At 50.0% G+C, this 24,381-nt stretch overlaps 5 protein-coding genes and 1 non-coding gene across 6 annotated transcripts in view; 3 read left to right on the top strand and 3 right to left on the bottom strand.

Annotated features, from left to right (window-relative positions):
• Positions 1 to 1,054, bottom strand: part of BBK36DRAFT_1122832 (amino acid adenylation) — a gene marked incomplete at both ends in the record, with an annotated part of 69,480 nt that extends 68,426 nt beyond the window's left edge. The window contains 3 exons of the mRNA XM_024890982.1: positions 23 to 159; positions 356 to 597; positions 675 to 1,054. Coding sequence (XP_024748081.1) covers positions 23 to 159; positions 356 to 597; positions 675 to 1,054 — 759 coding nt within the window. The remainder of the gene's footprint in view (positions 1 to 22; positions 160 to 355; positions 598 to 674) is intronic.
• A 7,911-nt stretch (positions 1,055 to 8,965) lies between these two features.
• BBK36DRAFT_1122951 (hypothetical protein) lies at positions 8,966 to 9,289 on the top strand (the record flags this gene model as incomplete). The annotated part of the gene is made up of 1 exon (XM_024890999.1): positions 8,966 to 9,289. One exon carries the CDS (start codon positions 8,966 to 8,968, stop codon positions 9,287 to 9,289), a length of 324 nt encoding a protein of 107 aa, XP_024748080.1.
• Positions 9,290 to 9,754: 465 nt separating this feature from the next.
• On the bottom strand, positions 9,755 to 9,860 carry BBK36DRAFT_t122. The gene has a single exon. It is a non-coding gene; the product is annotated as a tRNA-Met (tRNA).
• A 3,093-nt stretch (positions 9,861 to 12,953) lies between these two features.
• On the bottom strand, positions 12,954 to 15,320 carry BBK36DRAFT_21500 (cytochrome P450; the record flags this gene model as incomplete). Its single annotated transcript, XM_024897918.1, has 4 exons — positions 12,954 to 13,937; positions 14,019 to 14,482; positions 14,678 to 14,828; positions 15,165 to 15,320. The coding sequence occupies 4 exons, from the start codon at positions 15,318 to 15,320 to the stop codon at positions 12,954 to 12,956; spliced, it is 1,755 nt and encodes a 584-aa protein (XP_024748079.1).
• Positions 15,321 to 16,266: 946 nt separating this feature from the next.
• Positions 16,267 to 17,354, top strand: BBK36DRAFT_21499 (hypothetical protein; the record flags this gene model as incomplete). The annotated part of the gene is made up of 2 exons (XM_024897917.1): positions 16,267 to 16,371; positions 16,464 to 17,354. The coding sequence occupies 2 exons, from the start codon at positions 16,267 to 16,269 to the stop codon at positions 17,352 to 17,354; spliced, it is 996 nt and encodes a 331-aa protein (XP_024748078.1).
• A 1,761-nt stretch (positions 17,355 to 19,115) lies between these two features.
• On the top strand, positions 19,116 to 20,732 carry BBK36DRAFT_1177345 (hypothetical protein; the record flags this gene model as incomplete). Its single annotated transcript, XM_024896059.1, has 7 exons — positions 19,116 to 19,155; positions 19,770 to 19,776; positions 19,854 to 19,987; positions 20,050 to 20,132; positions 20,173 to 20,183; positions 20,321 to 20,428; positions 20,651 to 20,732. The coding sequence occupies 7 exons, from the start codon at positions 19,116 to 19,118 to the stop codon at positions 20,730 to 20,732; spliced, it is 465 nt and encodes a 154-aa protein (XP_024748077.1).
• Positions 20,733 to 24,381: the final 3,649 nt, after the last annotated feature.

Genomic DNA, 24,381 nt, shown 5'->3' with positions numbered 1-24,381 from the left:
ATAGTGGCCATGTCAGAAATACAGATTGCAGATATAAACTGGCATCATAGGACTTACCAGAGGCAACATTTGGGGGGATCATCCGGTTCTCCAATGTGACCACTGCCTTGACCAAGCTCGTAAGACCAGACGCGCCCTCATGCAGATAGCCGCCATGATCTCCGAAAGTGTTGCTGATGGCAGAGTCTTGAGCTTCGTCATTGCTCCCCTTCCACTGGTGAATTAAAGTCAGTATGCTAGAGCTCCTATGATCTCGATTGCTTCGATATGGCTATTCGCTCTCTCACCTCAACAACAAGAGTACTTCGCGGATCCAGGCCCGCCACGTCGTAGGCCTCGCGAATGAGCTCCTCACGCGCCTCAGACGTCAAAGCGCTGCCTGCGCTAGAAGCTCGAATGACGGCACGAATCGGGTTGCCGCTGCGCGTGGCATCAGGCAGTGTCTTGATATGTACAGCTGACACGACCTCGCCTCTTACAGCGCCATCCTGAGAAGCTCCCAGAACAACTGCCGATTTGGCACTGCCAGATCGAACAGCGGAGCAAGCCTCATGCAGAGCTACAAGAAATGACGATGATGACGCTCCAATCGTCATGCTAAGCCCAGAATCCCGTTAGCGAACAATACACTCTACTCATGGGAGGAAGGATAGTAGTCTGGACAGTAAACGAACCTCGGGCCTCTCAAACCATGCTTCAGTGACACCACCGAGGCATCATCCTCTCCAATACCGCCAGCATAGCAGCCCACACGAGCATCCTCGCCCCAGTAGTTGATCTCGCACGCATCCTCAAGACACTCACGAGTCACCTCCAGGAGCTTCCGCTGCAAGGGGCTGCAGTTCTCAGCCTCTGCCGAGAAGAATGAAGCATCAACAGTGTCTAGTTCTTCCTTTTCATCGCCATCCGCCCGTGGTTGAGCACGGTCATTGACGATCGACTCCCAGAATTGTTCGGCATTGTGAATGCCACCCGGAAACCGGATGCCAACGCCGCAGATGGCAATTGGGGTGAGGGATTCGCTCCCATTTTCGTATGTAGTGTTCGGCGCCATTTTTTTCCAAATTGTACAGAATTATCTTCGTCCTTTTTTTGTTCTTCCGTTCTATATTGTAACAATTGGCGTGTATTCTAAGATACCGCGAAAAAAGAATAGTACGAATGTTGTATTCGTCGTTATCAGAATCGAATAGTCCGTCGGTGTTTGATCGATTCGTTCGGATGATGATCCTTCTTCAAGCTTTCCCTTATTCTTCTATTCGAAAGGGTATCGAGTGTTGTAACAATCGAAGGCGTAAATGTCGACAGAAGGTGTTAAACCGTCTATTCGACCGAAAGGTGTATGGGATTCAAGCAGTGGAATCCTTTATCGAGAGAAGGCGAAGTGCTTCGAAATCAGCACGTCTGCGTACCCGTTAGACGAACGAGAATCTCGATATGGAGAGACGAAGTTTGGACGAAGCAGCAATTCATCACAGCTATTATCATGCAGGGACACAGTCTCTCTGGTGATTACAGTATACACCAAATATTATTAAGATAGCAGTTCAGCAGTCACTACCTATTACGAGGACGACGAGCATGCTGGGGTATCCGTAGCGGGTACGCTGCTCCTACAAGCAGGTACCTCCGCGAACACTGTGCAGCCCTGGCTCGGTTCCTCCCGGCCATCAATAATATCAGCAGCTGTATGACAGCTACAGAGCACTGAACGAGGCCTGCCATAGGTAGCACACTCTTTCTCTCGCGTGAGACTCGATGGGGTTCACGCCAGAAGCTGAACCAGGGTCCCCCAAATGCAAGGGCCCTCACAGATCCCAAGGACCGGAGGCTGGCTCGGGGCTGATGGTCAGCTGTGCCGCAGCAAGGGAGCAGTTGTCTTAGACAATGTTGAGGACCAATGTACGCGAGCAGAGGTTGCTCGTAGTCAGCATCTTCCATGTACCTGTCAAGAACGAGTCAGCTCGAGCAGCAATCGTGACTTGCGTGAGCAGCCCAAGAAGCGGGATGGCGACTTTGCTTCCCAGGGACAGGGTCTTGCAGGGTCCCCCCAGTCCAGCTGGAGATGAAGCTGGAATGGAGAATTGGAGAAAAATCGACCCGGACAGGGGTGTGTCATGCAGGTTGTCTTGCTTGGCGGGCGCCAAACAGCAAGGCTCCGGATGGTGGAGGGGAGGCGCGGCGCCTAGCTACATGAGCAGGGCTTCGTAGGTACTTCGTATGGGCTCTAGAGGCAAGGCAGCAACATGAATGGAGTGATTTGCGATTTACTGGGTTTCAGAAATGCATACTCTTCTATTCCTTGCATTCACCGCTTGGCATTGGGGACTCATGGACTCGGTGAAGGTGTCTCTTGTGTCGAGACATCATAAGCAGAAGACTACCCTACAGCATTGCAACATCACATGGGGCAGCACAAAATGCATTGTTTGAACCTTTGAGGGCTTGAAGATGATACATCTACTTCATTCGAAGATGAAATATACTAAGACCGTGTTATTTCCACCATTGTCGCGTATGCCACATCATACATCTTGCGTGATGATGGTAAAGGATGATGGCAAGGCTACCTTGGTTAGAGTCTCTTGAGGTCTGATATGGTCATATCGACTCACTTTCTGCACACACAGTATGAAATAAGAGAGAGCCAAGAGAACAAATCCACAACTGTTTGACACACGCCATCTCGGCGAGTGTATTAGCCCGATGCGCAAAGGGAGGGAGTCTATATCGGACTTTACTGGCATGGCGTCTTACGGATCTTTACTCCGACTTTGGACAATCCCCAAGATCATGGCTCGTCTAGAACGGCCTACAAGAGTACGAGGTAGAGAAATCACCCACAGGGCTCCATCTGGATCAGTGGCTTCTCAGCTCACCTCAAAAACGCCAGGAAAGAGGCGTTCCAGTTTTTTTTGGCGGCCTACAGGCGCACAAAGAGCACGCAATACAAGAGACTGGCTGTCATCCCTTCCCCAGCTCGCACGAGAAGTATGCTTAAAACCCACATGACTGTACTAATACTGACAAGGGGTTCCCCTGTCAGGCTGGCAGCTCCTCCACGGCAACAGCCTGCATATTCTCCACCATCCGTCAGACGGCTGCTCCCAGGCTGCCATGGGTATCGCTAGCTTTGCCTATTCTGGACGCCGGACTCCTTGTCTGACAACTGCCGCGCGGAGATATTACGTGGTAAAGATCGATGGCGCTTCCGGGACTTACATGCCGTGGATGGTGGTGGTGCGAAACGGCCATCAAGATATGGCGTACGGGACGCTGGCTTTTGGGCCTGAGAGGCATCATCGTAGTGTATATCCGTGCGAGGCATATGAATTCATATTTGTCCCCTGTTCTGTCTCAGCCACCAGATCACCGTAACCTACGCACTGGTCCATAGGAGCTGCTAGCAGGTACATATGGACGCGAGGCTCAGCCAAATCCACACGCTCACGTAATGTCAAGCTGGCCTCTGAGGTGATCGTATATGAGCAATGGCTTCATTGCTTATACGGGAATGGCTATCACCCGCTGTAGGAGATCCAGGGGCCCTGACCAAGGCAGCAAGGGACCTACAGGATTGCGATTTTAGGCCCCAGCCAGCTTTTTCTAAAAATTACACCAGCTGGAGGCATGAACCGCCACCACCCAAGCATGTCTCAGTATCCAGCCGCGGACTATCTAATGGCTGCATGAATATGGTTCCTCATCTGCGAGTGAGAAATGTCAGCCGCACCGGTTTCTACAGAGTGCATGTAAAAAGTGCCTGTACCGGATATTTGCCTTGCAGAAACACGGATACCATCAGCTTTGAGTTGAACACTGTATGCGTAGGTTTCATCAGATAAATCAGCTTGCATTGAAGCATGTGGTTACAGACAGCAACTGTGTAATTGCCTACAGACGGAGATCCATAGACTTGAGAATTTATCTACATAGTATGGTAACTTAGGTAGGTAGCTGGTAGGAGGTATTCATGAATGGTGATTTGAATGCCGATTGGAGACTGGACGTAAGTCATGCTCCAGATAAATATTGATGTCCTAACCCCGGGCAATCCGCGAGGCTCAAGTCTGAGTCTCCATATACCATCTTCTGTTGTAGTCAGAAGTCATGTATTATTGTAAGCCAGGGTTAGAAGAGAACATTGGTCACCAAATTTCACACGGGATATAGGTCAGGGAGGCAAATACGCCATCGTCGATCAGAATTTCAACACCATGTTACAAATGCTCAAGTCTCAATCTCTGCAGATATCCTCCGAGGTACAACATCTGGCTAAGCTACGTGGGCAAGGCTCTTTAGCAGATACCGTTACACATACTACCGTGGCATAAGTGGCTTCTTGCCTACATGCTGTAGTTCAAAGCATAGTTGGACATCTCATCAAGATCGCAACGGTGGCTTCCATCTCCGTACGATATGTTGGATATACAACATGCGCAACTCGATGATCGGCTCACGAGCCCACCAAAGCCCATCAAAGGCAATGCCCTGTCGATCAAAAGGAACCGCAGTATCTGATCGGTCTGAAGTGTCTTGACTATTCAAGCTTGGTCGATGTGGCTTAGCTAGGCGGAAGGTGGCTGCAGCAAGGTGAACACTTTGATCTGAGCTCGCTTGCATGTTATCGAGGTGAGAAGTGACCATGGGTAATTCGATCGATCCTCTGCATTGCTGCATTGTTCTGTTGAGCACGCTTCGCCATGATGCCCATGTGGCTCTGGAACTGAGACACACCGGAGAAGAGGCTCCAGCTAACAATCTCGCGTATGTTGTTGATCTGGTAGTCTCGCCAATCTTGATGCTGCTGTACTAGATACAAATGTTGTTATAGTAGCTGTCTGTTGATAGCACATGTACGGTTAGCTTTGCGGTACCGATTTCCATCTCATTGCAAATCCTGTGTTTCCTGCTGCATCTGGATCTCATGGAATCTGGGCATATCGTGAGCTCAAGTTGCACAAGATCAGCTCATTGTTGCAGAGTCGGACAGCGGCCTTGCAAATCCTAGTATTCGAATTTATTAACTGAATGCCACTCGAAGCTTTGTTAGGATGAGCAGCTTTGGTGGACCTGCTTTTCTAATTACCCCAGTGGCGTTGTGGAAGGTGTGAAGGCTAGAACATGTATTCATATGCTACCACGGGTGTTGAGCATGCAATAGCCAAGCCACTTTCAATCGCAATGCCGAGCGGAGTCTCTGTGTGCATCCATACAGTTTCTGTACGTCGTCGGCAATCACAGATTGTTCGTGCCGTCAATTTAGATAGTAGACAGGCCTTGTAAAGGACATACCATCTAAAGATTCATTACTAACTCTCTGAACCTAGAACGCTACGGCCTCCGTGAGATGGGAGTTCAGGATACAGGAGAGAGCACTTGAACGGAATCAGCCCTCGAGAATGAGCGAGGGCGTATGGCCGAGGCTGGAGTGCCAACAATTTCTCAACTTATACGAATGATCGTAAGCATTACTAAGTATGCAAATGAAGCATCCAAGGTACCCTTCCCAGTCGCCACTATTAACGATCGACAAATGCATGCGGTTCATCTTAGTCGAGTTCCCCACACACATCGGGAAAGCTTTGCGCCTTGTCGCAGTAGTTTCTGCATGGTAGCATTGCTCCGAGAATCAGGAGGTCCAGCATCAGACGGTTCCCATTTTGGGGCGCCGGGCCACGAGCTGGCCGCTTACTCTTCGAGAACAGTGGGCAACCCTCCCATTGTTGGAGATAGGTAGCACTTGGCAGAATGGCAGAACGATATGCATATTGTCACAACCTGAAGAACTGCCATATCTCTCTTACATCACCATGTCTTGGGAAAGTCTCCGTCCCTTGCAAGAGAGGCCAACTATTGACGGCCTCACCGGTTCCCCCTTGCGTCGGCGGATCGACCCACGCGGGCCGTGCTCGGCAGGCGGAGGGTATACTCCTTGGAACAGAGGCGAAAGCATCGTGAATGGATGCTGAACTTGAGTGGCAAATTATTCGCCGTACTGCCCATTAGAAAGCTGCAATTCATTGCTTTCCTAGATTAGGTGAGATGCGGGTAGCTTGCCTCGTAAGCTTCCCAAGGTAAGTCTGGTACTTCAGGTGCTCTTTTTTGACATGAGCCCCATTCAATGCATATTCTCGATGACAGCTACTGTTGACGCGTCTTCAAAGAAACATTCATTCTCGGTCCCGAAATCTTACATAGAAGATCCTCGGGCGTTTCTGCCTGTGGCTGCCGTGGTTCCGAGTGGTCTAGATGCTGTAAGTTTGAACAAGTATACGGGTCAATTGTCCAGTCTGGTGGATCTGTGGCGATAAACGTCGAGCTGATATGTAAGGGATAGTACATGTAAGTGGCGAGCTGAGCTCTGAGGAGACCCTTCCGGTATCATTTTGCGCTGTTCAAGCACGAGGGCCATGCCTGGGAGAAAGTCGGTCTATCGAGCTTTCCAGTGCGGCTTGCCGTCGCCAATGTAGCCGTTCTCGAGAGCCTCGTCCGTCGACCAAGTCAAGCGGAAAGATCGTCTTCTCACTGTCTTCGGTGAGGGTGGCGGACTCTGTGATAGAGGTGGTGGAGACTATGTCCTCGTCCGTCAGTACCGCCGCGTAATGATGTCCTGAGTGCAGGAATAAGGCTATTTGTTGGGTGATTCGGACGAGTTGGTCAGAGACCATGCCAAGCAAGTAAATAAATGAACGGAACAAATGAACGGTACGATTGACAAATTCCTTCGTCTCAACGTGCCTCTGCACGTCAGATTCAGGGCCGAGGCGAGACGTGAAATGGCAATGGGGTCGCTGGACCGTCTGGTGTAATTGCTACCAGTTGATGGGTGTGTCCATTGTCCAGCTGTATAGCAGAAACATCGGAGTAAGGTCGACCGGCGTTGCTGTTTGATCATTTCAGTATGTGTATGAGGCGTAGCTTTCGGACTTGGAAAAGTATAACACAATATAGATGGAGTTGGGTCGTTCACTCATGCTTTTTGACATACTACGCGGTGTATCTGAAGTCTATCAGGATGGGATAGAGTATTATTATTGGTGCATTCCGTAACATATCGTGGTATATCAGAAACGCGATGCTCTGCCAGGACGTATGTTCAACTCCAGTTGTGGCCACATACCTAGGTAACACCATATATGACTTCCATCAATCTCCCAGAACGTTTTTCTACCTGTGGATTGGCAGTACATCCTTCTGCTTATAATCAGCAGAATATGCAAGACAAAAGCATACGACACTGGCTAAAGGTCCGAAAAGCTTAGCTGTATTTGAGGAGAATGCCCTACTCTGGGCATTGGCTACATGTATCGCAAACTCGATTGTACTGACATGCCTTGGGCAGTGTATGAGCATAACATCACGGCAAGGGACATTGAACTGCGTCCTATTGTTCACAGGCTACGCCTTATCACCAATTACTAGCTGTCTGATGCTTTGTATGGTGAATCATGTTACCGAGTTACCGCGTTCAGAGCGGATCATGGATTTGCTTTCAGTATACTGTATCTTGCATCGTGCGTGATAATCGGTCTACTGTCGAAGCCTTGAGTCTTATATCTTGTAGTGTCATTGCCCCCCTACCCCGGGAGTGATTGTGCAGAGCAATATCGACGCTCAACTACTTGATGAAGCCACCTTCAGGCTTTTCTTATCAGTTATCTTAACATTTCTCCCTTGTGACACATGGATAAGGCTCATAGGGCTAGTCTCATTACCGGGAGGCATCTGCAGAGCTCTATGTGAAGTGTTCTACTTACATACCAGCAATTGCATTTCAAGGCCTATGCCTTTCATATTGTACCGTAAATTTGACGGATGCACAAGAGCACAGAAAGAGCATGTCTGGGCGCTTTCCTGTTGTGAATGAAAGAGCTGGAAGCAAAGTCCTCGGGTAAGCAGCACGTTTGTGACAGGCTTGGAGGCATTACATCGTTGTCCTGAAGAGAGGGCTCTGATTCTTTGACACAATACACAGCTGAAGGTATCCTACTCTTAGTGTCCTGCTGATGATAAAGATTCTACATCCTACATGCCTCCTCTTGACCCATTCACTATTGAACCCACTCTATGCCAATGCATCAAACATTTTCTCATATGCTTATGCCTGACTCAGCATCAAGGAACTCCTTCCATGTGGTCAGTAAGAAATATGAATGGGATAGTCGATTCAGGGTATTCCTTGACAATCCATCTCCCTATTGCTTCATAATTCTCATTGTACTGTGAGTGATATGTTTATGTGGTAATTACATCGTGACTGCCTGTTATCAATAGCTTTCAAGGACATCAATAAGTGATATTCCATGTGTCCGTCACAGGCTGTGTCTAATATGAACATACTCTTCGATGTTTCTCATGATCCTGTATCCCATCAACTTCGTGTCAGAGCAAGCTCTGAGTTGAGTGTATGCCCCGTTCCAGCTGGCCAGTGTAACGTCCACAGCATACTGACAGTCCACTCACTCTCCTCTCCGACATTGTGGTTGTAAAACCTCAAAGTTTCAGAGTTACAGCCGCCATAACCCCGCAATGGGAACTCGCCGGCACTCATTCAAGTGGTATACAAAAGTCTCCTGATCGAAGCGAGTTGGCATTCATGAGCCTTGAATCACAATGCGGTACAACCGACAAAGTCGTGGCCCTCAGCAACGCCAAAAAGCAACAAGCAATGATGCACAGAGCAGCTCAAGAACATTTTCTTCACTCACATTCAGAACCCTCGGGAAACAATGCCATATTATATATGAGTGTCCATCATTCGTTGCTTCGTTCCTTTGTCGATAGAACAAGAAAACCAGTAGAACCCAAAGTCAGCATATCTCGACGCAGCGCCCCTGCAATAAGGCTCAAGAGAGAAAGAGCTTTCACGCCCTCGATCAGCGAGTCTATAAGCCGTGGCTTGTCGATCTTCACCAGCATGTGTTTCATCATCGTTACTCGATGCCCTGTATGCTATGGAACCATGGCCTGCAACGTAGTCTCCTGCAAGAAGGTCCTGATCGCCCACCAGACATGTGGGGATCGTCACCAGGGCCCCGACAACATCTCGGACGTGATGTGCAAGCACTGTTACCAGAAGACGCAGGTCCAAGTCCCTGAGCCTACCCTGAAGGACAAGGCAAAGTACTACGCCAGAAAGCTCAATCCCTCGGGCGGTTCCTCATCAAAGGTGCGTCCCTATACGGCCACGCCAGTGCCTCTGCTCGACGACCAAGTTGTACAGGAGCTGTCGGAGATTGCAAATAAGAAGCGCCGAAGCTCTCAGGGCCCTTCTTCCAGTCGATAAAGAGAATGGTGTGCTAAACTGAGCTTCAGTAGGTACCTAGTTCCCTTCGAGGCCTGCGTCAGGGACGTACTACCTGCTGATGCTCTTTCACAGTAGAGGCTGAGCTCATCGATGGCCTTTCAAATGCCCGCAACGGTGAGGCGGAATACTCTTCGAGATACCCGAGAGCAGTAACGACTTTATGAAAAGGAATGGAATGACATAGATCTGGCTGAACTGGAGCGAGATTGGGTTCTGAGCTCTCTTCACCTGGGCGCTTGAGACAACATAAAGATTCGACGTCGGTAGATAAAAAAGGAAGTGGGGGAGGGGGAAAACTGGTGCAACGGAATGCTGAAAGGGTCGAGCAATGGCGTCTACCTCAGTTTCTGTCTTGAAGAGGGAGGGATTCAAGAATTTATTGAAGCATTCGAAGCATGAATTGATGAATCGATGTGCAAAAAATGAAACAAACGGCAAAAGTAATGTCCTCAGTGAGGCTCGAACTCACGACCTTCAGATGGCCCAAACTAATGTTTGGATCATATTGGAAATATGAGACTGACGCGCTAGCCAACTGCGCCATGAAGACATTGAAGCTTGTTGCTTGATACAGAACTTACCTAATTAGGTATATAGAGCTTTTACTATCCAGCAGAGTTGGCTGATGCTCCTGATCTGGTTCATCACTTCTCTCTCAACATATGGCAGGCTATTGCAGGCCCTCATCAGTGATGCTATCTTTTTAGATAGAGTCGTGAAGTTTACTTCGCTTGCTACGCCAGCATCTCAGTCCTGCAAGAACGACGCATGCATACAGAAACACCGAACCTACCCTTCATTCAACTCATTGCCATAGCCACGCTGTCATGAAATGGAGCGGGATCGAGCTGAATGATGAATTGACATTGAGACAGAAATCCATCGTACACTGTTCCTCTTGGCGTCGATAGGATGTAAGTAAGAAACTGTCTTAGAGGTCCGCATACCTACCTATGAAAAGGTCGGCCTTGAATGAAACTCAAGTCAGCCACCCATTTACATACGTACTCGGCACGACTTCTATAGGCATACTGCGGCATGTCATTTGCTAACCCTGAAGACCAAGCCGCCACTTTTGCCGGTATCATCTCCCTTCTAAGACCGCATCTCGAAGAGTATTTGGTCAGCCTATGGCAAATATTCCTACCGCGCGAGTTCTTATGGATCGCTGTAAAGCCTTCAAGCAGGCAGAAGCCGTTGAGAGCTCTGAGAGCGCCGAGTAAATCTTGGCTGTCTAGTGGTGTCCTTGTCAATTACTCAACATGCTGGCACAGTATGCAACACGACCAGGTCTTGGTCGAAGCCCTCAGCGTTTCAGTCACTTACAGTTCCGTCGACATGTCTCGTACCTCTAATTAGGCGACGAGACTTTGGGCATCCTCGCGGTCAGAGACTACAAACACCGAGGAAACCGGCTGTCAAAACGAGCCCACATGCACTCTATTGGATGCTGAATCTGGCAAGTCTTGCCATTCGTGAATCCCTAGATAGACCCTAGGTACGGACATTCTCCTAGAGGTAGACAGCCCACGTCCTCTATCCGCGTTTCTGGATCAAGTTGAGCCGGCTGAGCTTTATGATCAAGAGTTTGTATCCTTTCTCCTCTGTAAAGATAAGGCAGTAATTCCGAACCCACCTCGTGTTGCGACTCGAGGACCAACAGCATCTCCAGAGAATCGGTGTCTTTGACGGTGCTAACCCCAAAGCACAGGCGATTCTTGGTGCCGTCGGACCGAGCGAACCTACCTTGGTGAACAGTTTCTCTTGTTATCATTGGTCTTTCTCTTAGCCCCAAAGACATCCTGGCATCTTGTTGGTTATATCAACACTTGTCAATGAAGCCATCGTGGTACTAGCAGCAAGTACTGATACCTTGAGGGTTAGGGGTGATACATGTTCATGCATGTAGAGCAAGAGCCAGCCATGCGGCTGAGAAAAGTTTCCGGGACTCTGCTGAGGAGTAGAGGCTTATGTATATAGTCCATACAACATTCACTACGTCCCCATGAGGCTCTTTGATTCCTGAGGGTAGCGCATAGAAGCAATTCCCTGGCATCTATTTGACCATGTCATTCATGGCGGTTATTACCATCCACGTATCAAGCTGGCATTTTGTGTGATGGTGATTCCACACTCATCTGTATGAGACAATTGACAAACAACTAGGCCATCTCAGCGCCCTAGAGCACCTTGCTAGCCATTATCCGAGTCACCAACAATAGCATCCTATTCAACGAACCCTCATCTCGCGAACTGAGCCATTCAGCCGCTCAGACTCAGCTAGATCCCAGCCCCGAAACTAATACCTAGCCTAAAGCCGGCTCACTCGGGAGAAGCCTCCCGAAATCTCCCAGGCGCCACATCCTTCAGTACCATAGCCGAGGACCTGGGAGACAGAGTCTTATCTCAAGTTTGCCGTGTCCCGCCACCAAGGAACCAACAACATATAAAAACCCTCCGTTAGTTTCTGATTCCGAGTTACCAGTAACACAAGGGCCCAACAGCAATCAACATTGGGCCAGAATGCGGGTCTCGCTTTGACATGCCGAAGAATTGCATGAAGTAGCGCCCTGACACGGCACGGCCCCCCATTAAGTGCGCGTTGTTGGACGTTCGTCTGGTTTTAAGTAGCGATAGTCAAAGCTCCGTTACCAGGCACCAGCTCAGTCGCCTTTTGCATCCCACAGCTTCATGTCTCTCATTGGCATATGTTCTTTGTGCAAAAAGAACTCAGCAGTCTCCTTGAGAGTCGTCTGCATTCATCTCATACGCAGTTTCAGAACTCGCCCATGTCACAATGATCGTCTCGTAAAACCACCTTGTCACCACCTTGAGACGTTCTCACGATGCATGCCGTGCTATGGCCCCCAAGCGCAAACCCGCACGAGATATCAGAAGCCAGCAAGATGCATCAAGATCCACATCCTATTCCATGTGGCTGAGAAAGACGAAGCACACCATATGCATATGAAAGCACTGATCCCCGGATAAAGCACGTTCAACCAATCATTAAGCGAGTAAAACAGAGTTCTAGAAGCATTGAGCCTCAGCTTCATAACATCTCCAATCTCCTGGGGCTGATATATCCACATTCCCCTGACAATGAGCGATGAGGGACCAACAACAATGGCCGCCGATCTTCAGATGTGAATTGCATCGTATCTTGATTGCCCATGGGGTTTTGTGAATTGCCTATTGACAAACTCGTGGCAATTCGACACCAATGCTTGGAAAGTGGCACTTTTGATACCGCTTCAATGGAACTTAACTTGACAGGGGTTCGTATTGTGTATGTATACGGTAGTGTGAGGAGAAGAGACGCCAATTGACGAGGTACGAAGTCTTTGAGCAGCAAATCGTAATACACGTATATTGGACCAGGTGTGGATAGATACCGGTACACCAATACACCTGGAAACTTGCATTGTGTCAAGCGTCAATCACCGTCAACTGAGCAAGAAGATATCATGAAATGTTCATGATTGCTTGGATTGATAACTGAGACATACAGGATGATACGAAGCACACAAAACAAAATATCATCATTCATGCTTGTTAGCTGCCATACCCATGCCACTTTTGCCCTCAACAAAGTCAAAGAAAAGGAATCTCGTAGAAACAAAAATAAAATCTGCACACAGAATCATGCAGTCAACTCCTCTCGGAACCGAAACTGCAACATCGGGCCCTTCTGGGAACTGACAAACCTGTCATACAGCTGGAACTCATTCCTGCATCCCCGACCCTCCAAGTCATCTCCCACTCCCTCGCCCAAGTTACTGCTAGGATCCAGGCGAATATCGAACAACCAGAGCATGCGAGCCAAAACGATGGACATTTCCTGGTAAGCCAGGTACTTGCCGATACAGCTGCTACGGCCAGCACCAAAGGGAGTAAATCCGTCCGTGTGTCCCGCCGCGGCCTTCATAGTAGCAGGCTCCTTGCCAGACACGGGCACGGAGCCGTCCTCGGCCCCCCTCTTGCGCTCCTCGGGGATCCAGCGCTCAGGCGCGTACTTCAGGGGCTCAGCAAAGTTGTCTCCGCTGTGGTGCATTGAGTAGTGCGGAATCCCCAGGTTGACGCCGGGCGGGAAGTATTCGCCATCGACCATGAGCCCGTCAGGGCCGACTTCGCGCGGCAGGATGCTTGCCACGGGAGGCGAAAGGCGCATGGCCTCGTCGATGCAAGCAGTCAAGTACTCAATCGCCTGAAGCTCGGCAGAGGCAAAACGTATGGGACACTTGACGTCCAAGCCCTTCTTGCCAATGTCCTCGGCCTTGAGGGGATAAGCCTCCCGGATCTCACGCGTCACACGCTCGAGGGTACGGGGATTGTGCGTGAGGTAAAAGAGAGTCGCGGTCGTGGAAGTGATCATGCCGTCTGTGCCACCAATGATGAAGAGACTCGCCTCCGAGATGAGCTCTTCAGTAGTAAATTTCCTGCCAGTCTTGGGCTCGCGCGCTGCAAGAAGAGCTGCCCAAATATCTCTGTTCGGCATGGACTCTTGCTCGAGGCGCCACAGGGCAAAGGATCTGCTGACCTTCATCAAGTTCCCCACACCGGTAATGAGCTCCTTGAACAACAACTTATGCAGGTTGCCGAAGAAGAGAGATTGCATGTGGCCAACCTGAAGAACCAAAGTCAATCAGTAAGCGGCATGGTGGCTCAGAGTAAGAGACTTGTTGTCTTTGGCTCAGCTTCAACTTACCAGATGGATACCAGCAACACCATTGGGCAAGTCCTTGATAAAGTGTCGAAACTGGGGGTCCCTCTGGGCGTTCCATGTTCGGCCGAATGTCACAGAGCCCATGATATCCGCAAGGCAGAAGGCGACGGCGTAAGACATATCCTTACCGAAGCTCCATCCCTCTTCGCCTTGTGATTTGCTGCCTGCGCCCTCCGCAATGATGTCGATGAAATCATCAACGTGAGGCGTCACCTGGCCCTCGAACTCTTTCACGGCGGCAGGCGTAATGGCAGCTTGGTTGACCGCCCTCCTGAACGTGTGCTCCTTATGGTCCACCGTAGTAAGAGACATTTCAGCCCCAAAGAATCGTTTGAAGGAAGCATACGCGTCGGCCTTGTTTGTCTTCTTGCGGACATCGTGCAGGTCTTTCGATGCCTGTGCGGAGTTGATGGAGAGACGGTTGGGCCCAAATCGAACATGTTTTCCTGAGATAGAGGTTAGTTGATTATAGGTAACGTCACCACCAGGTAGGTAGCCAAAACAACGGTATCATCCAATCTCGAGCTACGATAATCTGTGTAGGTTGTGTCCCCCGTCCTGTTTCAAGCCACACTGTGCTGACGAGGAAAGAGGAGCACGGCAGATCAAAGGGTTGAGTTGAGAAACGGAATAAAGCTCACCATAACGCTTGTGCTGCTTGTCAAGCTCAAGATGGCGGCCCCCATCATAGATCCAGTAAACAGTATACCAGTCCGTGAAAGCTGCGACCAAAGGCCCTGGGTACTTGGCGAGAGGATGGAAGGCCAATCTATAAACACAGCATCCGAAGAGCTACGGAGAATGGAAGGTTAGCTCACACGGACATCTAGGGCTCCAAGCGGGTGATTCGACAGTATGTGATGCGTAAAGGCAATCCAGTCAACTGCAGAGGTCGAGATTGAACCATTGCCCAACGGTGCGCGCAGCAATACGCAACAGAAAGTTGCTGAGCGTTCACCATCCTGTCACATTTGCGACCATCGCTCCGCGTTGCCGTTGCGCGAGTAATTGGCATAAAATAGCCTCTTGAGTGACTTAGACGGAGGACATAAATAGGTCGTAATTGGGACCTCGCTTGAGGTCTCGCTTGAGACAAGACAACGTTGAAATAAAGCGTGATTCACATACCCCTGTAGAGAGACCAAAGAACACCAATTGCGCCCACCAAACAGCGTCGAGAAGCTGGAAATGTTTTAGGTGTGAGTACGACAGCGCGGCCAGCCCCAGACAGCCGATTGCGAAGCCGCAAGCAGGGATGGCGTGAAAGACCTTCATGGGTGCCATTATCTCAATGCAACGAGGCGGGGGGTTTCCTGACAAAGCCTTCGCTCCCCGTGTGAAAAAGAAGTTGATCCTCTGCTGAGATCGGCCGGTGTCGTTCCAGGGTCCAAGTACTGTAGGATCGACGTGAACGGCGAACACAGAGAAGTGAAAGAGTCCGGGGGTGGAAGGTCGGAGGTGGGCTAATTTCTTATAGTATTACCAGTTACCTTATACGAGGAACGATCTGAGGTGTGCGTCCGAACGGTTTAGGCAGGCCGGGACCCTTGCCGTTGTTCTATGTACATCGTACAGCATCGTGAAGGGCTGAAGGTGCACGGCTCATCGTCAGTGTCGAGAGATGTTCACCGCATGAGGGGTGTGAGCTCTACCAACAGTTGCTGGTTGCGAGGCTCTTGATTGATGTGGCAACTGACTATTGCATTTCCAAGTCGGCTCCTGATCCGACTTCGTCTGAAGTCCCACTCCACGTCCATTGTGGAGTGAGAACTGCATTCGAATGCTACCTCAGCCGAGAGGCACCAGACTAGTGATCCACAGCTTTGGGAGAGCTTGGATCATCAAGCATATGGTTGTTGGTCGTTGTCAACCCTCTCTAACAAAGATATCGCATGTAGTGTGTACAGCACCACTTCTTGCATGTACTTACAGCACAGACCCAGGGTGCCGGACCGCGAGTCTGGGTCAAAGACTATGGGCCCCAGTCGTGGTAGAGTCCGGGCCATGTTGTGAAGTACTGCAATGTCCTCTTCGGTGTCCGTGGTCTGGCTTTGCTCGGAATGAGCGAGTGTAGAGAGCCAACATGCGCCGGGAATGAGTACTACATATAGCCACTCCAGATCCGCTTCTCCTGATCACATTGTAACTGCTTCGTCTTGACAGGCAATCGTCATCTTCCCCCGTCATTGGCTTTTCAGTCTGGGCAAGCCACGCCAACTTCCTCTTCAAGATGCAGACAATGGGATCATACGTGCTGTTGGAGAAGGCTGTCACAACCCCTGATACGGACATCGTTGGCAGTGGCGATGTAGAAGAGCAAATCCTTGATGCTCCCGTAAGTAGGATTCGATTCGGAGCCGGCATATGCCCTTTGTCTGCTAGCCGGGGCTCGGAGGGCAGCTGCTGACCTTTGCAACGCTACTACAGAAACGGTCACCATTTTATCAGCTCAAAACCCTTTTCCTCTTCACCAAAAGCGACTTCAAGACCGTCATTGTCCCACAGAGCATCTTCGCTGCTACAGCAGCATTGTCAAAGACACAGCTGACGACAGCAAGCTGTGATGGGAACGAAGTCACAGATGGATGGGGTGTAGTCTCCCGCATGCCATTGATGCTTGCGTGGATCTGGCTAAACCTCCTAGTCGAAGACATTGCCAACCAACGACTCGAAGGAGCCATTGTAGAAGACACAGTCAACAAGCCATGGAGGCCACTACCGTCACGTCGACTGACACCGGAGCAAGCTCGAGACTGGCTCGTCATCGCCATCATGGCCACCGTCGGCTTCAGTCTTCTCTTTGGCGGCTACAGCGCGAGCATAACCTTGATGGTCTTCATCTGGATATACAACGACCTGGAAGGAAGCAGCAGCGGCATCTGGATTCGAAACGCCCTCAACGCTGGGGGCCTCATGTGCTTTAGCTGGGGCGCCCTGGCCACGCTATCCGGCGGCGAGCTGCTGCCACGCGGCTTCGCTTGGATCCTGGCGACGGGGGCCATCATCATGACAACGGTCCACGCGCAGGACCTGCCGGACATTGAGGGCGACATGGCTCGCGGGCGGCTCACGATGCCCCTGACGTACGGCGAGACCGCGGCACGGGCATCGCTGGCGGTCATGGTCATGTTCTGGTCGGTAGCGTGTCCGTTCTTCTGGGATGCGACGCTGTGGGGATGGGCGGCATCGACAGGCATCGGAAGCACCATGTCGGTGCTCGCGCTGCAGAAGCGAGGCCAGCGGTGGGACGAAGTGGTGTGGAAACTGTGGTGTCTGTGGATAACGGTGCTGTATATGCTGCCAGCAATGGAGAAATAAAGCAGTGATAGACGTTGTAGTAGTATCCATTTTTTCGAGCCAGTTCATCCAATGTCTGCGTCCCTGTATGCGTCTTGAAAGGATATGAGGAGTATGTAGTGATGCTTGTCGTAGCATCAGTGATGAACGAGAGCGAGGAAAGATTTAACCCATGTACTACTCTGTTGTGGCTAAAATGAAGCATGTATGTATGAGTGGATAGGCCAGAAGGGGGGGCCCTGGTACCAAATGCAACCTCACGACGTCTGCCGTGAGAAACATTTACTCCATCGGTCTCCCTGCGGTCATGCAGCCACTGGCGTCGCTGTATGTACATGTATGTGCTTGCATGAAGGATCCCGAGCCGTTGTATCAAGACGCAGCGAACACGCCAATTGGTTTCCAACTGGACCTGTTCCTGCATGACCATACTCCAGTCAGCTCACATGTCGTTACCGAATTTGCACAAGCCATGTGCAGGAGGATCCAGACTCTTTACTCTCCATCCTTTTTGCGGAGAAGATTGATAGCAGTATTTGTACAGTACTACTACTGAGACTCCAACGGATTGCTCGGGTGTGGTTCGTCTGACATTCCGGTGAACATGTCTATGCATGCCCGGGTTGGTGTTACGGGGCGACTTGCATGTTCGGTAACCCAAGAGCAGCACTCCGTATTGGAAGCCAGCATGAAGTCTCGAGAAGGGATGGAGGACCAACAGCACCGCGGAACAGAGCTCACTTACACTGGCCGACTCGTCATTATCTTTGTAGGCGTTCGTTCGACGGGCGATTTGAGCCGCGCCTCATACATAGGCCGTACCGATGGGGTACAGCAGGAGCGCGGCAATTGATGATTCCTACAGAGCGACAACTTGCCCGACTTGAGGATCAGGTCGGCTGGGAGAGTTGTCTGTCTGAGGCTTGGCCGATTTCTTCCATGATGTTGCCCGTCTCAGCACTTGCTCTGGCCTCCTGGGTGTCTCAGCGGCCTCGGCAAACTTCGTCGCAGCAGTCAGTACTTCTGCGTTCTTTGTACTCTCGAAACATATCTGGTTACTTGCTTGCCTCCGTGATGTCGCCTCCAACAAAGTGAGTGGAGCTCCGCGTACATCAAGTTGCATAGCTTGAGTCGTCATGGTGCATTACAATACTCGTATGCCGGGACACCTTGGCCTATCATAACCGGCTCGACGTCTCGTCGCCTTCAACTGCATGCATCCCGCCACGGCGGCTTGGGAAACCGGCCGCATATATTGGTAATATGCCAGCGCATAACCCCGCTGTCAAAGAGTGTTGGTGACCGGGTTCGCGGAGCAGCTCGGATTCGTCTCAGCATCTGAGCGGACCGTCATGGTACGACATGCTCGACCGCCGATTTCAGTCACAATGCTCGCACTTTAAGGCTTTAGACACAATGCTCACAGCTCCAGACTTGATAGAAACACAGATCGAACTGGCGCCGAGCCTGCAATAGAGACCACGCCCGTGTCAGTGCTGGTACGCAAATCGTCTTGCCTCGCGCTCAAGAGCTCACAATTTAAACAGTGTCATCTGCAAGTCAGCCCGGTCGGGAATATATCCACGGACTCTAAACAAATTGCTAACACCGATGAATATGCCGCAGGAAGTCCGCTCTCCGCCCTTGTTCCTGGCCTCCCTCTCGGCCAACCTGCAGCTGCATCGGCGAAATCTCCAAACGCAGAAGTCAGAGACAAATCGAGCGTCGGTCGTTGCCCTTGTTGAGACATGACGGGATTGCTTCTCGCAGGAAACGAGAAAAATGACAACTGACCCCATGCATGCCGGATGGGGCCTTTCACGTAAGTTGCATGTCTATACTCCGTAGGTACGACGGGATTACGAATTGGGTTGGCATAACCCTTGGCTTGCTGCAATGGGAACCGCCTTTAATGCCAATACCAAGGGGGGCTATATCGAGTTACGCATATGTCAGAGGAATGAACCTTTCTTAAGCTAAATACAGTCCATAGTGGTCTTACCTGAGCTTGATTCCTTCGACTCGGTCGTTTTCCACTATGCGGGATTTGTACTAAGCTCGCCTCGTCTAAACCCTTGTCACTGCAGCAGCAGCAAAACACCACCTACACATTCAAGCATCACATGCGGCTCGTTAGCCGTTGTTCGCTTGTCAGTTTGATCTGCAGACTTAGTCTCCAGAAGCTGTCTGAAACGGATGGAGGAGCTCTGCGGCCGACCCATCGCCCCGTTACCGGGTCCCTCCCCCCCTGAACGGCCCGTTTGGGCGGCTTGCCTAGCACGCTGCAAGCACGGAGATGCCCGTACCTGGTAAATGCCCTTGTATACCCAGAAAAGCTCTGGAAACATGGAAAGACGTGTCTATGTGCAGAAAGCACTAATATTAGGCGTGTGTCATTATAGTTTTTATTCGTCCGTACGAGCTCGGGAAAGGTAGGTAAATTGTAAGTGTTATGTAAAGCTTTCTGGTGTCCAATTTGGACGCAATGTCTCTACTAGATAAACATCTTACATATACTAGACAGGTCAAGTTCAGGACGTCTACTCCGTACAACAGGATGAGAGATGGTTGGGAAGCGACCATCGGTGAGGACGATCCCCATCCCGCGGATTCACATAATGCCCGAGGTCCTCCATCAGCTCACGAGTACCTAGGTATGAAGCAACGGCGTCAGGAATACTACCCGTGTTTCTACCATGCGGATATGCATTCTTAGCTTCAGTTGCTGGTTCCATGCGGCCGACTACTCATAATCCGTACACAACGCACTCAAGAGCCATTATCCGCGGGCTGTTCCACGTCAGAGAGAAAAGATTCTCTTGTTCACACACGCGTGCAGCTACTACTATGGTACGTGCTGCAATGTAGCAAACGCCCGCGCACACACTACCATGCGCGTGTCATGTAACATAGCCTGCATCTGCATCTCACTTATCCGGTGTGGCCTGCATGCGAGCGGACCGGCGCACTTGTAAGAACCGCTCCAGTGGAAGCCCCGAGTTGGCTGTAACAGTGGCCTTCCTCCCTGAGGTAACTTTCTTTCCACATGGGATGCTCATCGAGATCTCGGCGCGGCACACAACTTTCAAGCATGAGTAAGTTCATGTACGAGTAATGCGTATGGCGTGAGCAACGCACCTTGGCCGCACCGTGGCCTCTCCAACTCAACAATATGTGTACCGCAACAGAACAACAGCTTGCTCTCTACAGGGAGAGAGATATCATGCACGTCCACTTGCTCAGATACTCAGCTTTTTGTTCACAACTGGCCGGGCCGCCGCATGAGCGTCGTTTCTGGATCCTTCCATTATTCATAGACATCATGAGGCTCTTCAAGGAGCGTACAAATACGCGTTGGTTACCGGTAGGCACGGCTTCAACAAGGGCATGCTCAAATAGGCAAGACGGCACATCCTCCTGCATCCCCTAGCCTCAACCCCCCCGGACATGCCACGCAGCTCTAGGTCCCTGTGAGGGTTCGAAACAAGGGGCGGGGAAAAAACAAAAGGACTCGGCAGAAGAGCAGGCATGGCACGGCTTCCGCGGAATATTGCTTCTAGAAATCCTTTTTCTTCACTGGGGTTGCAATTACTCACTCACTGACGAAACAATTGTAACATCAGAGCTTGGCAATTGGTAACTCCAGCCTTTGCGAAATGTTCTTCAATTCCCCTTTAATACTACAAACAACGCCCGATATTGCTTCAGTAATGCCGAAAGCTTTGTGGTGGTCTGCGAGCATCCAGAATCTCTGGGTCTGAAGCTCTCCTCTTTCTATCTTCTGTCACAACCCATTTTTTCTTCGTAGCAAATCACACCACTGTGGGTGAACCCGCCCTTTGCATCATTTGAGATGCTCTTATAAGCCAATGCACAGATACGCAAACTAATGCAGCTACGTTACTGCATACACGGAGTCAATGCCAAAGGCGTAGCCAGAGCCCAGATAGAGGGAGAAGTGCCAACGACATTGGACATCGGCCAATGTCATCGGGGAACTTGCAAGAGAAACTGGTGTTACTACGTCATTGATCTATTAGTCTTCTTTCTTCGCCAATGCTTTGCAATCCGGAACTGCCCGCTCCAGATGCACGTAAGGCTTTACTTGACACTCGTCTTCATCCAAGTGAGCTACTAGATACACGATGAACGGACTATGCACATAGACGATGAATAGACACAGCAATGAATAGAGTACATTGTGGAAGAACGGACTGCAGTAAGTGGTATCTCCAATTGTTGTTATAACTCAAATTTGTTCAGCGCCTCTTGAATCCTCCCTCAAAGGAGTTACTTGCACTCAAGTAAGAGTCGCCGGATGCAGCAATCGCATATACTGAGAAAAGACAAGCCCTGCAGTTGAACATCGACATCAAATTGTCGTACTCAGCAATTGCAGTGCCTGAGCTAACATGATTCCGTGAGAGTGCATGCTTCAATCTCATTGGTAGGACGGGTATGGTTCGTAAAGAACATAGTCGATGGATGAGTGAATGTCCCGCCTCCAAAAGCCACGCAATGTACATGTAGCTTGGAAGCAACGATTGATCTACTGCATCAGTGAATTCGAGCGGGCTTTACCAAAGACCGATACTCAACGCCCGAGATTTTGCATGGAGTCATGCCCATGGTTGGTTGAGCATGTGGGCGTCGTTTAGCAGCATGCGTCACTACCTTATATATACAATCTCTCGTCTAGTTATACCAGTAGCATGAGAAGGATATTTATGTGCTGGGTGCTGGATAGCCGCTCCCTATCAATATCTGATGCCCGGTCGCTTATAGACTAAGACTCAGCTTGCCAGCCACTTCGTTTGAGTTCACCTCAGCCAATCAGCCATTAAGGAACCTTGCTCAATTTTAGTTGTAAACGCCCTAATCTTGTTAATTTGGTGCTAGAGTACATTATCCTATATCATCACTATTCATTCCCAGCCGGAGACTTGTGAGAGTGAAGCACCGATTGCGGTACACGTCTTCACCTACTTACACAAGTAACAAGAAACTCAAAGCCGAGCATCAGATATTATCAGGGAGAGACAAGAGCCCAAAACAGTCGATGCAGATACACCTGTGCTTCATCAAGCTCCAGCCAACCGCTTATCGACCTGGCTTAAACAAGAGCTCGTATATGCTCCGTAAATGTCATCAAAACGCCAAGTTTCCGAACCCCAATCCATCCAGCCCTACGCTCCGCGGTAAAAGGTGTTGAGCTACAGGGTGACCCAAGACTGATCCGACCACATCGGATGTTGTGGTTCACAAGTATATAAGGTGTCATGTTTCCCGATCCTGTATAAATAGTAGTCTAAGATCTTCACCTAGTATTGATACACATACAACATCACCTCTCCTGCCTTTTACACAAGGGTCTATCGAGCTGAATGACCAACTCATATAACGCTAGAATTCTGAGGGGAAAACATTCCTCGTCGCACACAATACCGTGCAAGTTCACCATTCATGAGCCAACAGAGAAAGTGCCAAGTCGACAATAAAGACTTCTGCCAACCGACTCAAGCGTGGAGTATATCAGTTCAGCAGCTCCTACAGGTGGTGCAAATCAAACTATGCTCTGTGTTACGCCATAATATGTATTCATGTATTTATTGTTGCTGCTCTGTCGTTCCTATACCGACTGAGAGAGAAATTCCAATTCTTGACGCGCTTTTCGATATCGACGAAGAGAAATCGGCAAGCGAAGCAAACAATGTCATAGATACATAGTTCATAATCGCAAAACTATCACAAGTTTCTAAAAAAAGCTTCGAATGTAACAAATAACCATTTCGATGAATATGAGAAAAATGCAGTGACGCAAAAGCAACGTATCAGCAAGACCGTGCTCACGAACCGCAGAGATGCTTTTTCATCCTCGAAGCTATATCATTTCAAGCCCGATACTTATACCAATAAAGACTGCCCGGCATCTCATCATCATCCCCCATTGTAATCTCCCTCCGAAACGACAGAATCAATCCTCACTCCCGGGTAACCACCGCCTCCCCCGAACTATTCTCAGAATAACACACAACACACCTGGATAGGTTCCCATAACCTGCATATATCAGGAAACCAGGAGCAAAATCCCCAAGCAACCAGTAACCCAGACCCCAAGATACACAACAATAAACCTTTGCGCAACGCAATCAGTCCGCTTCCAACCAACTCATCCCATCTCAGCGGGGCCGTCCCCCGATCCGGCCACGGAGCACGGCAATCCGGTATCCACTTCTTCCCGTTGAGAGTCCGCCTTCACCCGTCCGGCAGGCATTTTGTCTCAGTGATGCTCTGTTTTACGGCAATACCTACATTCCGCCACAAGCATTCTCGAAAGGAAAGCCAGCTTGAGCTGTGCTAGATATCTGTCTTTTCTATTGGCAAGATTGTATGTTCTCGTAGATGAACAGTTCGTTTGAATGACCTATCGTGGCACAAGTCTTGCCTTGTTTTATAGACCTCGCCCGCCTTGCTTCATCATCTGTAGCATATACCGGCGAGCTTGACTGAGCAATAGCTCGGAGACTCTTCAGAAGCATACGCTGTCTCATCAGGAAGAACTCCTGCTATCTCGTGATATAGTGAAGAATATCGCTGAACCCGTCCCTCACGGTTGTCTTCCCTTGAGTACGGTGTTCAAAGATGACCGTCCAAATACGCATCTTCCTCTCTCCAAGTCAAATCATTGACAGCCCATCCTCTCAAACTTGCAGCCATCTAAAGTTCATACACTACCAATGTGTCTATCCAGTCAAGTACGCAATCCACACTGAGAAAGAGTTTCTCCCACCTCCCACGATCACGATCAAACCCAACAGCATCTCCACATCGTCCGCGAAGATCATCCATCCTGCCGTATCACACCAGAGACATCGTAGGTCATTCATGTGAGAAAATTTTAAACTGGAGAGTGATTCAGAATTAGAGAATGGCATACATGTCACATGAGTGCGGCCTCCATGCGCACTCCTCACAAATCTTCCGTTTCCACTGGCGGCGGCAACGAGACCAAATATCCCGGCATCCTTTGGCCCATCATCGCACACCC

Source organism: Trichoderma citrinoviride (assembly GCF_003025115.1).
Source record: "Trichoderma citrinoviride strain TUCIM 6016 unplaced genomic scaffold BBK36scaffold_10, whole genome shotgun sequence".
Lineage (NCBI taxonomy): Eukaryota > Fungi > Ascomycota > Sordariomycetes > Hypocreales > Hypocreaceae > Trichoderma > Trichoderma citrinoviride.
This window is presented reverse-complemented; position numbering and strand designations above follow the sequence as displayed.